The sequence below is a fragment of the Aethalodelphis obliquidens genome, unplaced genomic scaffold (genome assembly GCF_003676395.1).
Source record: "Aethalodelphis obliquidens isolate GAN/ISIS:26980383/991018 unplaced genomic scaffold, ASM367639v1 scaffold16, whole genome shotgun sequence".
Classification (NCBI taxonomy): domain Eukaryota; kingdom Metazoa; phylum Chordata; class Mammalia; order Artiodactyla; family Delphinidae; genus Aethalodelphis; species Aethalodelphis obliquidens.
The window spans coordinates 33,352,438-33,368,350 of NW_020837960.1; the positions used below are offsets into that span (position 1 = coordinate 33,352,438).

The 15,913-nt window shown below is 52.6% G+C and overlaps 2 protein-coding genes across 8 annotated transcripts in view; both read right to left on the reverse strand.

Moving 5' to 3' along the window:
* IL17D (interleukin 17D) overlaps positions 1-2,710 on the reverse strand; it is a 25,444-nt gene extending 22,734 nt beyond the window's left edge. Inside the window, exons 1-2 of the mRNA XM_027116129.1 lie at positions 2,674-2,710; positions 23-520 (exon numbers count right to left, since the gene is read on the reverse strand). Of these exons, the coding sequence (XP_026971930.1) occupies positions 23-520; positions 2,674-2,710 (535 nt within the window). The remainder of the gene's footprint in view (positions 1-22; positions 521-2,673) is intronic.
* A 1,223-nt stretch (positions 2,711-3,933) lies between these two features.
* Positions 3,934-15,913, reverse strand: part of IFT88 (intraflagellar transport 88) — a 76,598-nt gene continuing 64,618 nt past the window's right edge. For all 7 annotated transcript variants that reach the window (XM_027116732.1, XM_027116728.1, XM_027116736.1 and 4 more), the window contains 3 exons: positions 8,914-8,980; positions 4,471-4,581; positions 3,934-4,251 (listed from right to left, as the gene is read on the reverse strand). In XM_027116732.1, coding sequence (XP_026972533.1) covers positions 4,130-4,251; positions 4,471-4,581; positions 8,914-8,980 — 300 coding nt within the window. In that variant the 3' untranslated portion in view covers positions 3,934-4,129. The remainder of the gene's footprint in view (positions 4,252-4,470; positions 4,582-8,913; positions 8,981-15,913) is intronic.

Consider the following 15,913-nt stretch of genomic DNA (forward strand, 5'->3'; position numbering starts at 1 on the left):
CCCGCGCGCCGCCCGCGGGCACCCCGGGGCCCTCCCCCGAGGCGGCCCGCTCGCCCCCCGCCGCCGCCGCCCCGAGCAGGGGTCCGCGTGGGCCGCGGGTGCGCGGTGCGCGTGTGCGTGTGCCGGCCGGGCTGCTGCGCCGCGGGCTGCGAGTGCCTATGACGGCGCCCGGGCCCCTCGGCGGCCCCCGCGTGTCCTGGGCGCGCGGGCCCCACGAGGCGGCCCGGGACGGAGGGCGGCGGCGCCCGGGGACCGAGACGCGGCCGCTGCGCCGCGCACTCACCGGCGGCCCCAGCATCGCCCCGAAGTGGCTCCGGTGGTCGCGGAGGCGCGGACACGTCCCGAACGGAGCCGCGCGGCGCTGAGCGGAAGGAGGCGCCTCGGCTGGAAGGGAAGTCGGCCGGGTCCGGCCGCCGCGAAGAGCCTCCCGGACGAAGGCGCCGCGGGAGCGGGACGGGCACCTGGAGAGGCGCGCGCGGGGCCTGGAAGCAGCTTCTTCGCCACGACTTCCTCTGAGGGACTGGAGATGGAGAGCGTTCCGAACGGGGGGCGGGGGCGCTTCTCCTTCCCCCAGACACCAGGAAGCGGTCCTTATCTGCCCCACTAGCACCTCCGAAATCCAAGCACCAAACATTCTACCCAGCTTGCACTTTTATGGCCGGAACTGGGCATCCTTGGGCGCTACAGGGTCAGGAACTCCTGCTTCGTGATGCCGGGACTGTAAGCGCGCGCAGTCATGTAAAATAAGCCTAATACTTTGTAAATAAAGAAAATATACTTACACGAGGGAATTCTATTTCAAGAACCAAAGCAAACGTGCTCGTTCGTTCATTCTGTAAATGAATGCTTAATGCTTTCTAGGTGGTGGGCTAGTGAATACGCTCATTTTACGGCAGTCATACTTGGCCAATGAAAACAAATGATAACAGCTGAAAGGTTTTCGAAGGTATAGAAAATACATAATTGATTGTTCTCTAAATGCTTTCCAGCTTTGGTATTTGACTGCCTTGTAAATCACTGGTTAAACTACATTTCAGTATGCTGTGTAGAAAAACAACACTTGTATGCCTTGAATATTCTATAACTGAAGAGTTTAGGGATTGTCCTATTGACTGCTCAAAATCCCACAGAAATCTCCAATTTAAGCCATTTAAGCTATTTACAGCTTGGTGAGTAAACGTTTGTTTTGAGGTTACAAAACTTTTTTTCTGATTAGTAGAGAAATTGTGTTCTTTCTGGTAAAATGGGAATAAACATATCAGTACACGAACACATACTGTTTTTTTTTAAATGTGGTAGAAGTGTGGGAATCCTTTAGGAGACAGCAGTTTCATCCTTGGAAAGGTAAGGCAATACAGCGCCACACCGCTCATTCTATATATTATTCAACAAAATATCTTCCATTGTCTGATAACATGGCAACTTCTCTCTCCTCCCCTGTTACTTGGAAACGAAGGTATTTACTTTCCAACACTTTTCATTTTATGAAAGATCATAAACTACTGAAGATGCTTGCCCACTTGATAGAACATAAAATGCATTTCTGTGATGCTAAGCAGAGTTGAGAAATTGTCTTCTCAACAGGTGCAAAATGTCTGCAGTCAATTGCCCTCAAACCTGAACATATTTATGAACGTGTGAAATAAACATGCTCTTAGTTCGGTCCAACGTCAAGACGAGTGAGAAAAAGGCGACAAAACACTCAAAGGCAGCCTCCTCACGTTCCCTTGGAAGCTAACTCCTCTACAGTGTTCTCCGCAACGAGAGCCGTTCCTCTCTCAGCCCCTGGATCACTCAGTCCCCCAGTGCCAGACCGGCTGTAGCTCCCTGGCATGGGAGCCGGGGTAGGGGTGGCTACGTCCACTTACCTTCCTGGGTTACTGACGGATCCAAACCTCCTTCCCTCCTCCGAAGGTCAGGTCTCCCCACCAAGAGTTCTTTCTGTCGTCTTCGCGGGCAGCACCTGGAGGTCCCACCACGCCTGCACCTCATTCCCGCACCTTTAACACCTGTGGAGGAGCCACCCAAGACCTGGCCTCTAACTGGCTACCCCAGCTCCACCTGCTTTCCCCCAGCACGTCTCGACTCTGGAAGCCTGTGCTCCCCCACTGCAACCCCTGCGCTCATTACCAGGAGCGGCTCCCCGTCCGTCCGAGTGTGTGAGTGGCCCCCGACACCAGCACCTTCTCTCCGCACCTGTCCTGTAGCTGGCTGTCTGACCTCGTCTGCTGCCCCTGCCTTTTCACCAGCCACCCCACGCGAGTCCTAGTTTCCCTTCTCGGCTGGGGCAGAGTTGGTGGTTCGACGCGATCACCACGCCCCTGCAAATACCCTGGTCCCTTGTTCCTTTTTCGCTCTGTGACATCTGCCTGGAACAACCCCACTCTGTTCCGTTCATACAGCTGGGCGTGCGCCGCATCTCAGATGGTCATTCCACACGCGGGCCTGTCACACTTTCCGAGTTATATACTTCTCCCGAGATGACTAACTTCCGTCTCCCTCCTCGGATCTCTCCTCCCCACCTCTCGCCTGGGCTCCGAACGCACGTCTGTCGCTTAGCCCTGCTGCTCGCGGCCCTCCTGACGCACAGCACACGGTCTGCTCGCTGCTTTCCCGGGGCCCTAGTGTGGCAGCACTGGCTGCCCTGACGCGACCACCTCAGAGAAAGGCAACCCCGGCCGTTCAGCGCCTCCGCCACAAACGCTGCCATCGTGTTCTCCTCTTGCTCACAACCCGCACACAGGCCACCGGTAACTCTCCCGAGCTCTCCCTCCCAAACGCGTGCTGGGCCGCACCGACCCTCACAGCCCCCAGGCGCCCCTCTCCCACGCAGGCCGCCCGCCCCAGCCAACCCCCTCAGGGCGGCGGGCTCGCTGCTCCCGAGGTTAGACCACGTCACGTCACGCGCCCTCCCCCAGCGAAACCTGCCAAGGGCGCCTTCGCTGTTACAGAGTGAAGCCTCAGGCGCCGCTGGGCTCCACGAGGCCCGGCCCTGCCCCGGGGGCCCGGGCCCTTCAAGCCCCGAAGCGCGTCTGCCTGCTGCTGACACAAATGCCCCTGGAGGGCTTCCCCAGCTCGCCCCCTCCGCCACCGTCACGCTCCGTGGCACTCCTCCACTTCACTCTCTTCGCCGCCCTTAACAACACCCAAAGCCCATCAAAAAAATACACTTGTTGTCCGCGTCCCCCGCCAGCATTTACGCTCCTTGAGGGCAGGGCCCTGCTGTCTCCGTCACGACCGTAGCCTCACGCTCTCGCACACTAGCCGTTTAGTGTATTTGGTGAACGCCTGCCCCATCAGATCATAACTTCTTCTGCGAGCAGGGAATGTGCTCTGCTTTTGGCGTTTCCTCTCCCGCACCCAACACAAGTGTGCATGCCGTGGAAACAGCGTAAAGTGAGGTGGAGGGTCCACTCTCTCTCGTGAGGTGTGACAGACCGGCCGCGTCTGCCCTGACTGCCCACCACCGCACTCCTCTGGACGATGCCCGCCAGCCAGACATACCGTAAGAAGGATGCACGCAGTCCTGGCTTCGACCCCGCATTTCACCGGGAAGCACAACTCGAGGCTGCCGCGCTGGGGGCTGAAGGGGCCACGGGCTGCTGCTCTCTCACTACTTTACTGCCCCCAAACAGCTGCTTTACTAGCGCTGGAATCCCCACAACGCAACACTTCCAAAGCAACTTACCTGAATACAGACTCATCAAGGGCGCGTCCCAGCACAGCTGTCAAGCTGCAAACCATGAAATCACTAGAGTGTTTCCATTACTCACAGGTTGTCTCAATGAAATTACAGAAGACAGCAGCACACACTGTAGTAATCAGTGAGTAATAATACTTACGTGTGTGGAGGTCCTAGGGAGTGCTACAAGATCTATTTCTTACTGTGGGTCAATGTTTTCAAGAGGGTAAGTCAGTCTCTGGCCTAAAGTATTATTTTCACATGTTTTTATTCCATTAAAAGCAAAACAAAATCTAAATCCATACTCACAGAACAGAATACACTTATTTAAAGTTTTGACAGTGTGCAAAATTAAAGTTTGGGTATTTAATCCAAACTTTAACATGAGTATTATCTTGTAAGGCGATTCCTTCCCTTTAATTAATAAATAATACATTAAAATATATATTATTCTGGAAGCAAATCATCTCCTAATTCTTCATCAGCAAAATCATCCTCGTCGACTCTCTTTTTGGCTGCAGTTCTGGGTCTTTCTATTTGCGGGCCAAGCGGATCCACATAGGAGGCGTCTAGGTTTCAGAACAGATGGTTGCATTAGAGGAACAGGGAAAAACAGCAAATGTGAAACCAATGAGGCTCATCTTCAAAACTGAACAACCCAGAATGAAAAGAAACGCTCTCCCAAGTCATGTAAAACTTCTGTCTGTGCTGGAAAACCCTTAATAACGCCCAGGTGGACGCGTCTGCCCGTCCCTTCCAGTCCAGACCTGCCAGGCCCGGGCACTTGCCTAGCTCCTTGTTACTGCTGCTGTCGTAAGGCTCCTCCGTCCTGGGCAGGGCTCGGAGCTGGGCGCTGAGCCGCTCGCCTCTGCTACCGGCACCACAGTTCTGGCCGCCGTCTGGAGACACAGGAGCAAAAGCACATGTGTTCAGCACGGTGGGCAACATCACACTGCATTACAAATCTTAACGTCTACTTATCTGTCAAGAAACAGGAAGGCTGTTTCATTTGACAGCCAATTTCCAAAGGATGTAATCCTTGTTTTTTGAAATTTAAAAGAAATCTCTTGTTGGGAACCTATAATATAGTCAAAGCATCACTCAAGAGTAGGCTTCATCAGACCCTTTCCACCGTGTGCTTGGAGACACTGGCGAACACCCCCTGGCGCGGAGTGGGGCAGCGGGTGGGGGGAAGGGGCTGGGTCGTCGCCCACGTGGAGCCTGGGAGCCGTCAGAGGCCTGGGCAGGTGAGGGGCGGGAGAGGCCGGCGAGCCTGGCCCAGGCACCGCCCCCCAACTCTTCACAGGCCTGGAGAATGAGTACAGAAGGGGTCAGATGTGCCCGGCAGAGGAGGATAGATTCTGGCCCAATTTAAGGAAAAACCTTAAAAGGATTATAGAATCCAAATATGGAATGGAAATAGTGCATAAGAGACGTTCACACCCAAGACAGAATAAAAATTAGACTGAAAAACGCAGTAAACCATTAAGTATCACACGCAGTAAACGACCAACAATTTTAACACAAAACCTTCATAACCCAGTACGCGGAGTCAGTCAGCAAACCCGCTGTCCCCCAAGGGCAGACAGGGCCGCAGGAGAGGCCACCTGTCCGGCTCCCGGCCTCGGGAACATGCTGTCCCTCTCACCCCTCATCCCTGCGGACGCTACGGGGCGGCCATGTGGACCCTGAACTCGTGGAGCTCAGCTCTGCCTGTGCACGTGCATTTGATTTAATTGTTTTTCTCAACTGATGTTTTGGCACCGAGCTGTTAAAACCTGAAGCCAAAATTTTGCATTTAAGGGTAATGCATTTTTTATTTCAAGTACTTAAAACAAGTTCATTTCATTTTAAGCTTATTCTGTAAAAAACAAACTAAAGTACTGAAAATCCTGCAAAGCTCTAAAGCAAACGCTGCTGCTTCCCAGCGCGATTTGTGTAAGTGATAATAACAACATACTGTTTGCCCAGCATCGGCGTGTGCAGGCGGGTCTCACACCACCTCCCGGGGGGAACCCCCTGTGGGTGACGGAGCCCGGAGGCTGGGTGACCAGAGACTGCCACATACGTGAACGTGGGTTTGGTGGTAGTAGTGGTGGTGACCTTTTACATACACGAGGCCGCATGTAATCTGCATTCTCTCCTTTGAGATACAGCATTGGTTCTCCAGGTGTGGTCCCAGGACCAGCAGCGGCAGCTGGGACCTGGTCAGAAACACAGGACCCCGGGCCGGTCACCGGGGTTGGGGGCTCGGGTCTGTTTTAACCAGCCTTTCCAGTGACTCTGCTACACACTCAAATGCTACACGTGAGGAAGGGTGCTGAGGTCAATCAGCAAATTAACAGAGACCAGAGTCTGGTGCACAGAAAAAGAACAATTTTCAAGGGCCCTCAGGCATTTCAGAAACAGCCATTTTATACAAACGAATAATTACGATGACATGTTCCCTATGGTCCTCTCTCCTAGGCAACACTTTTAAAAACCTAGTTGTAGGCGCTGCACTTAATTTTAACACATCATACTTAACAGCTCCAGGCTGGCCTCACCTGGATCCACATAGAAAATTGTCCCTTTCCCCTATATGAGCTGCGGGTCTCATCCAGACAGAGTGCCAGAGAGTTCCAGGCTGAGACGTGTGCCGCTGGGTCTCCCGGGGCAGAGGTGGAAGGTGGTGGGCCCCGGGCACCCTTCAACACGCAGGCCGTGCTGGGAGCTCGAGGGATGGCCAGCGACCTCGGCCCACGGGGGGCTGCAGGGGGCGGGGGCGGGACGCTGCTGAGGGGGGGCTCATCCACGGGGCCCAGGGTGTTCCGGGGGCCGCAAGGCGAAGCAAGGAGGAAGCCCAGTGGGCTCAGACCCCAAAGCTGGGCGGGCCGGTCCCCGGCCTGTGCGAGCTGGAGGGGGGCCGAGAGCCAGGCTCCGGGGACAGGGAGGGGCCCCAGGAGGAAGTGGGGTGTCGGCGATGATGGGAAACAGGAACAAAAGAGCAAGTGTAGAGAGAGAGAGAGGCAAGCCCCCCGGGAGCCGGGAGCTGCTTTAAACCTGCCCCAGAGCCAGGTCCACGACCCCTGGCCCACAAGGCCCACGGCTGGAGCTTCGGCTCCAAGAAGCGTGTTTGTGCCCCAGGACTGCCTGTTTGTGCTGGGCTGCAACGCACTGGATGGGAGAAAGGAAAACCTACTAAGAGAGAAACGGCAGTGGTGGGGAGGCTGGCCCAGGAGGCGCCCTCCTCTGCGTGGGGTGGCACGTGGGAGGCGGGTCGGGGGCCACTCTCTGGGGTGGACACCGTCGTCTGGGCTCCGGCTCAGCACCGGCAGCTCTCAGGACACCTCGCTTGGAGGGCTGGAGTCTCCCAAGTGGACCCTGAACGTGAGGACCCCCAGGGGCCTCAGCGACACGTCACAAGCCCACGGTGACCAGGGAAGGCCCTGCGGACCGAGGGCAGGCTTGGTGATGGGTGTGCGTTAGGGTTACTCTGAGCTCAAGATTTTCAGCGGGACGTGGAGGATCTTAGAGGGTGGTGAATCTGGTCCTAGAACTCAGTAAGTAACTGACACTTCCCTGGGGGTTACTCCTTCGAGGGACACGCAGTTCAAGAGCTCCCACCTCGGCCAGCTGGCGGGCTGCCCAGACCCTCCCCAAGCTGCTTCAATGCTTTTGGCAGACGCAGACCCACAGCCCCTCAACGACAATCCAAATTCCAAAGAGCTCTAAAGCCAGGTTTCCAGGCAGAAACACAACTTCACGTCAAGAATAAAACCTGACTTGACCTGCAGCTATTCCGGGCCATTGCTTATCCTTAGTGTGAATATTCACGCTTCCCTGAAGTAGTGAGACTCCTTGACTTGGAGGTGCTCCCCAGGGGAGGTGCTCCCCAGGGGAGGTACAGGGTACATGGCTAATGCGTCACAATACATACTTCTCTAAACTCCGCAAGATGCCGAATTCCACCGCAGGTGGCCCTGCTGGACAAGGGACTGAGAGCTGCTGGGACAGGTCTCCAGACCAGGACCTGGATGGAGGGCCACCCACACGCATGGGACGGGGAGGGGCAGAGGCGGGGAGGTGAGGGGCGGCCCCGGCACACACAGGGCCCAGGCTCAGGGCCGCCCTGCCAACTTCTCAAGCTCTGGGTGCTGGTCCCTGGGACCAGGCCTGGGGCTTCTGCTGGAGCAGCGGGACTGACCCTCGGGGAATCCAGATGTCCCGCTGGACCAGGCACGGCACTGGCTGTCAGCGCCTGGGCGCACCGAGGGAGCAGAGCTCCGCCCTCGAGGGTGCTCTCCGTCCCAGCCGCGCCCCCACCCCCGCCAGGCGGCGCCCTCAGCAGATCAGGGCCCGAGTGTCTTTCCAAGTCGATCCTGATTTCCTTGAGGGCAGGGGCCCCGTCTCATTCGTCCCCATGTCCTCGGCACCCAGCGTGCATCCAGTAAATGAACGAACGAACGAAAGAAAGGCCTCCCTAAACCGAGGGTCGCATTTCTCTTTGTTGTGACTCCTGACCACAGACAGACACAAGAGGATGACGTCGGGTCCTGTCTGCACGACGGTGCTACGAGCGGACATGATTCGGATCCCAATTTAGCATTTGTTTTTCTAATTAGTTTCTTTAAAACCATCCAATTTCCCCTAAATATAACTTCTACTATCCCCTGAAGTAGAGACAGAAGGTAGATTTTGTTGATGGGGAAAAAGGGGAGGAAAACTTAACAAACCTTCTTATTAAGTAACAGTGTCCCCAGCAGCCACAGAATCGCCCAAAGCGACAGCATTTGCGTGGCTGGTCCAGAGACACAGGGCTACAGCTGGGACCATGGCCATGCCGCCCAGTGCCCACACCAGCACCACTGCTACACTACAAGTGTACAGGTCTGTCAGCATCCAGGTGACGACCCCAGGCCCCATGGCGCCTCCTCACAACGCAACCTAAAAAACGTGACACAGTAAAACCCACTAGTATGGACACCCGTGATAATCTATCCAATGTGAACTGTCTATTCATCAATTAGCAGAAACAGGTCCGTTTATTCAGGAACCAACGCCCACTAACACCTACAAACACTCGATTACACAGCAGCCTGATGCTCACAAAAGTAGAGTAGGTGAAGTTTAACTGTGTATAAAACAAACAAACAGGACATCTTCAGGTTACTTCAAGGTGCTTCTAGAAGCCCGTGTACTAGAAATCTGTCAACTGGCATGTCCGGGGAGACAGGAACAGGGACACTCACCACTGCCAGCGCTCCCGTCTCTCCTGCCGCGGGGACCCCCGCTGCCATCCCTGCCGGACTTGGTGCGCTAAAGTGAAAAGGCGACACGTTAGAAGGACACACTGGGTGTCAGCTGCGCTGCAAGGAAACAGGGATAAATGACAGTCCTCCAAGGTCAACGACAACCAAGCACCGATTTCTAAAACACACGCTAAACTGTGCGTCCCTTAGGCCTTACTGTCCTGCCTCCCGAGGCTGGGCTCACTGGGAGTGGCCCCTGAGTCGGCCCCGCAGGAGGGAGGCCCGGCTGCCTTGTAAGTACGGGGGAAACCCTGAGAAGGGCCACCAGTCCCGCCAGACACGCGAACGGCACTCAGGCTTCAAAGTGCAGGGTCGTCCTTGCTTCTGCAAACAACTTAAAAACCAAGTATTTCCCAGATGTGAAAGCTCAGGTCTTAAACGCAGTGGCTGAAGGGGTGGAGGGAGAAGGGGACCTTGCGAATGGGCTATTTCTGCTTTAGCCCCACTTGACATGATTCAAGGACAACAGGGTTTTGAAAGTCAGCTTCCACAATAAAGGCACTGTTAAATCTCTATACCTAAGATCTGCCCAACAGCCTACTTTCTTACACATCAACTCACCCTTAAGACATAAGAATTATCTCCAAACTGTGACATTCTTAGGTTTCTTTTTACACGCTTTGCTGCGCCTAAGTTAGAGCTTCTGATTAAATGCTGACTCCAGGCTCTTGTATGAATAATGGTTTGTTTAGAGAAGAGGGTAGTCAGTGAGCAGAAACAGACGGCTTTTGACAACTATTTACAATTGAATTAAAATTTCTTAACATAGATTGGTATCTTATTTAGATCTTCAGTAACGTAAACATAATTTCATCATTAATTCAAAGGACACCATTTATTCCCCCAACCCTGACAACTCCCCAAATATTTATAAATTATCAGGTCACAGATGGGATTACTGACCTTGTAGTCTCCTAGGAAGAAAAAAAACAATCTTTTTCAATGATTCAAGACTCATTTCTGTAGAGACACAGATGTAGAGAAACAAACGTATGGACACCAAGGAGGGGAAAGTGGCAGGGGGGTGGGATGGTGGTGGGATGAATTGAATTGGGATTGACATGTACACACTAATATGTATAAAATAGATGACTAATAAGAACCTGCTGTATAAAAAATAAAATAAAATTCAAAACACTAAAAGACTGGGCTTCCCTGCTGGCGCAGTGGCTGAGAGTCCGCCTGCCGATGCAGGGGACACGGGTTCGTGCCCCGGTCCGGGAAGATCCCACATGCCGCGGAGCGGCTGGGCCCGTGAGCCATGGCCGCTGAGCCTGCGCGCCCAGAGCCTGTGCTCCACAACGGGAGAGTCCACAACAGTGAGAGGCCCGCGTACCGCAAAAAACAAAACAAAACAAAACAAAACAAAAGGCTCATTTTTGTAAAATGAAACACTCTCCTAAAACTTAGGAACTTCAAATATATGTAAACATGCTTGAGTTTTTTCTATTAAAAAGAAACCTCCCCAGAACTCCATCTCTCCCTCTGCCTTCACAAACAAAAGAAAATCTAAAAATGATGCAACAAAATAAATATTTTAATATCTCTAATCAGATTTTATTTCAGATTAGTAATTGCCAGCATATCTGTAAGACGTAGACAATAAAATAATTAAACTCATAAAAACAAATGTCCACATAACTTGAAACTTTTTTCCAAATCAAACGTGGGAAAAGATCTAAGAAACTGTAAGCTTAGCACAGGACAACCTACGAAAGTGAGCACGTGCATCGATGACTGTGCCCCCGTCACACCGTCTTTGCGCCTGTCTAGAACTTTCCCATGCTTTGGCTTTCACCCGCCTTTGCCTAATTCACCCCCTCAAGCCCTCGCTGTTTTCCAGCCTGGAAGCCCCCTGCCATGGCAAGCCCATCTGCATCAAGACCCCCAGGTGGGGCACGTGGGGACGTGGCCTGCTTTGCTCCCAGGAGAACCCAGAGCCGGCTGACTCAGCCGAGCCCCATGGACCCGAGTGGACTGGCGCCCGCCGTGGGCTCAGACTCCATCCTCCTGGGCCCGGGACCGCACGCCCCCTCCCCGGTGCGGCCTCCTCCTCGTGGGCTTGTTCCTCAGCTCCACCAGCTCCCCCGGCCAGCCCCCCTCACTCCCCGAGGCCCCCATGACTCCACTCACTCGTCTGTGGGTGGAGGTCAGGGTTCTCATCCTCTTCCACCCATTTGCCACTGGAAATCAATAAACCCCACCGTGATCAATCTTGTGTCCCCGTCGCCATAGCAGCTGGAGCAGCGAGTCCGTGTGGAGGTTACAGAGACGGCGATGTCACAAGTGAGACGGCGATGTCACAAGTGAGACAAGAACGTTTACCGGCACATAGGCTCGATAAGGTTCTAAGTTTAAAGCAATGTGACCTGTGGAGACTCGGCCAAGTCTTCTCTCAGACCATCCACACCCAGAGGCTGGGTCGCGGGGCCTTCAGGGGACGGAATGAAGGGGAGCCCTCAGAGGGTCAGGTCCCGCCACCCCCCGGAGCCCCGGGAACTAAAGGGACAGGGAGGGGATGACAGAGCGGGGCTCCGTCAGGCAGGTTGGAAAGGTCAAAGTGGCCGCTACATTCACACCATGGCCGTGAGGGTCTCGGGGAGGGACGCGTCAGCCGCGTGACTGGAGGGGGTTAAGATGAGGTCCAGTTTGGGGAAACCTTCTGGAGAAAGAGAACATGAAACTCTGAAAATAAAGTAGGCACAACAATAACAACTTATTGGGAGGGGCCGGTGCAAACAGGCCCCAGCCCCACAGCGAATGCCAGGGGGCAGACCACAGGCCCAGGGACACAGGCGCACTAGAGCGTCACGTTTTGTTCTCAGCAGGAGACACTGCCGCCTTCTCAGAGTTTCAACACCTCATAAAGTTCCCAGGAATCCGGACTCACTTCCAGGGGTGTGAGGTACGGAAGCGGGACTGACAGAAGATTCTCATCACAGCAACACTGACACGTCAAACAGCCACAGAAAGGGGCAAAAACCGACAGAGGCCTGCCTTTGCTGACATGGGAAGCTGCCATGTTATCTTCCTCAGTGAGGGGAAAACTCAGGTTACAAGACAGTATTTTTATAAAAATCCATTTTTGTTTAAAAAAAAAAAAGTCCCATTTAAAAAACGTATTGATAGGGCTTCCCTGGTGGCGCAGTGGTTGGGGGTCCACCTGCCGATGCGGGGGGCGCGGGTTCGTGCCCCAGTCCGGGAGGATTCTGTGTGCCACGGGGCAGCTGGGCCCGTGAGCCATGCCGCTGGGCCTGCGCGACGGAGCCTGTGCTCCGCAACAGGAGGGGCCGCGGCAGTGAAAGGCCCGCATACAGCAAAAAAAAAAAAAAAAAAAACGTATTGATATGTTTGCATATATTTGTAAAAATGCCTGGGATTATGAAATGTCAAAATGCTAACAGTGATCTCAAAGTCGTGGCTGAACGATTTTCACTTTTTCCTTAACACATTTTTATTTGAATTAAAACGTTACTTACAAAAGTAATCTACCTGAATTTTTAGAATAACATTTGTTTCTTCAATAATATGAAAAAAAAAAGATGCCATACCCACTTTGGGGGAAACAATGAGAGAAGAAGGTACAAAGAGAAGAGGAGCAAAGTAGATATAAATAAAATGATGGAAAATTGAACAGGTAAGTGTTGGGAAAGTGTTTTCTCCCCGCCGTGAACACACGACACTGCTCTCCTGCAGGGGACAGGCAGAGTCTCCAGGACCCGCGCAGCCCCACATTGTCACACTGTCACCTGCCCCCGGAGGACAGTGGTCACAGGACCCAAGGGTGAGGGCTGCAAACTCTCGCAGCGATTTGACGTTTCTGACATCCAAGGATGCGGTCGTTTTCTAGCAATGTCGGTGACAGACTGGGACAAACCTAAGTTCACCGTGGACGGTTGTGAAGGCCAGCCGAGAACACTGTCCTCATCTTACTGAAGAGAACCAGGTCTGGAGCGGACTGGGGTTGGGGAGGAAAGCCCAGGGTTCCGTCCACCATCCTGGGCTTTTATTCCGTAAGAATTAGATTTCTGTCTTAGAACAAGGAGCAGTTGTTACCTAGTTAAGGATCCTTAAGAAGATTGGCTCTGACTTCAAATTCAAGAGAAAACAGAATTTAAGACGCTTCTTTGCAGCTTCAACTCCAAAGAACTCACGAACGTGGCCGCACCTTCCTGCCCTCGGACCTCTCTCACACCTTCCCGTCTCCACGCCAGGCCCTGAGGTCCAGCCACACCTCCCCCGGGGACCATTCGGACCCCTGGTCGTGGGCCGAACCCCATCCAGTGCACACGCTGCGTGTCTCTGCTGGGCAACAAGCGACCTGTGTTTGTCTCGTTCTCCTGCCAGGTGACGAGCAGCTGGAGCACCTCGTCCATGTCAAGTGTCTCCTGAACAGGTGAACCAAGGACCCAGCACAGGGTGATGCCAGCAGGCGAGGACTCCACGGCCTTTAACCAGAGCGTTGCGGAGTCTCACCCTGGAAAACGTCACGGCCCAAATCACCACACACTTGATACCAAGGATGAATGCTATATGAATTATCCTGTGTTTCTGTTGAACTTTATAAATGCAGTAATGTATAAAATGGGCGAAACATTCTCGCAGCTTTCATTACATACGTAAACTTTAAAAATTTTGCATTTTTCCTTCACAGTTAATTTAAAGCTGTGTCTTTATGAGATCTTCATACAAAATCTTTTTCTTTTTAAGAACTTTTAAGAACGCTTTTGAGACCAAAAAGGTTTCTGCTCAACTAGCTTCTGGTAATAACTGGAAATTTGAGGATAAGTACCAACTATATTTTACATTAGTTTTGAATGTCACATATTATTTTAAGTTGGCCAAAACAAAGAATTTCTTGAAATTATTTGACTTCTTTGGGGGGAAAATGGCAAATACTGGGAGAGGAATTCTCCTTTTGAATATTGTAAAAATTTAGAAATTCGATTTTTAAAAAGGAACAAATTATTAATGTACTTCATTTGTGAATGAGCAATTAAAACTTTGTGTTTTGGGGGCTTCCCTGGTGACGCAGTGGTTGAGAGTCCGCCTGCCAATGCAGGGGACACGGGTTCGTGCCCTGGTCCAGGAAGATCCCACATGCTGCGGAGCGGCTGGGCCCGTGAGCCATGGCTGCTGAGCCTGTGCGTCTGCAGCCTGTGCTCTGCAGCCGGAGAGGCCGCAGCAGTGAGAGGCCCGCGTACCGGAAAAAAAAAACAAAACAAACTTTGTGTTTTGTAAACTCTCTCTTTCCCCATCTTCTTTTTCCCTCCTAATCGTTTCCTTTTGTCCCTTAATCCTCTTTGGTGTGGGCTGGTATTTTTCTCTTCCTTGGCATTTTTAAAATACTCAGCCTTCAACTCCTGTCTTCCCATTTTGCTCTCTTCCATTCGTGCAATAAAGTTTGAAGAGTTCCTTGCAGCTAACGTTCTTCTGTTCAGCGAAGCGAAAATGCGAACTGTCTCTTAAAACCCAACAGTGCTGGGGGGCGGCTCCACCCAACGCCCGGGACTGTTTGCCACGGCTCTGCGAACAGGGCACAAAGCTTCCTCCCCGCCCAGGAACACAGGCCCCCAGCAACAAAGGCGAGAACAGCCGCCTTCTCCATAAATGTTCCAGAAGAGGACGCACTTCTCTGAAAAGTCAGCCCAGAGAAATGAGTTTCTAGCTTTCATGCTTTAAGACTGGAGCTGGGGGCCTGGGGAGGTCCATCACCCCCATCCACATAACCCTGAATCTGTTTATCTTTCCTTCTTAGGTCTACACAAATCCCTTTCCGTTTTAAAACAGTTTTTAAAAATCCACGGCCTGATTTATTTTGTGTTTACTTTTCCCCTTAAAGCAGATTCTGTATCCTGAGCTGGTGTTTGATCGTTTGAAGGTAACCCTTCGGAAGCATAACACTACACCAGTGCTTCTGGAATGTCTGTGAATAAAAAATTAGTTTGAGAACTTGTTTAAAAACCACATAGATTCTTGGACTCCATATCCGGAGACTTTAATTCTGGGGTTGGGGTAGTCTGGGGTGAGGCCCAAGACTTTGTAAGAAGCCCAGGCGATTCTGAGGCTCTGAGGGTCCACAGGCCACACTTGGAGAGCACTGTTCTGAGGTCCTAGCTCTGATCAAATTAGAGTGAGCTCACAGAGGTACATTCCAGTTTAGCTCATGGAGTGAGCTACCAACTTCCTGGATGCAGAAAAGTAAGGACTATACACCAACTGAAAGTAATTACTCTCATCATCCTTTTTCTCTACTATCTGTAAGGGAGCAGAGCATGGCAGCCAGGAGCCTGGACTCAGAAGCTGGCCTTCCTGGATGTGAATTTGAGGCCTACCCCCCAACAGCTGTGTGACCTGGAGAAAGTTGCTTTGCAACCACGGGCCTCAGGTTTCTCATCTTAAAGAACAGTAATAATAAAACCACATCCAACATCATAGCATAGGACTCCTGTGACGATTAAACTGGCCAGTACGTGCAAAGGGCTAGAGCGGCCCACACTCATCACGCACTGGGTGTTGCCGCTGCTGGTCGCTGATGTCCAGCTGAGCAGACGTCATCAGGTGGGAGGAGGGGAAACTGCAAGCAGAGGAGGGAGATCAGGAAAGGCCACCCAGCCTCTTCACTCCTTTTCTTTTCTGCTGCCAAACTTCTGCCACTGTCAGCACTTGCAGGGGAAAGGACGGGATAAAGACTGGGGCTGAGCTCTGCATTCCTTCTAGCAGCTCAGGTAAAGGTGTGGCGTGGTTATCCAGGACATCCCTGGTCTCAACCCTGTGGCTGGTTCCCAAACGTCTCCAGTTAACAATATGGACGAGCTCGACTACAGACGCTCACAGAGGCCCACAGTGCTTTAGCAAGGAACACCTGAAAGCTAGACAGACTGTAGAAAGTCACCAACTGGAAAAAAGATACCTAACCATGTGGAAATATTCAAAGAAA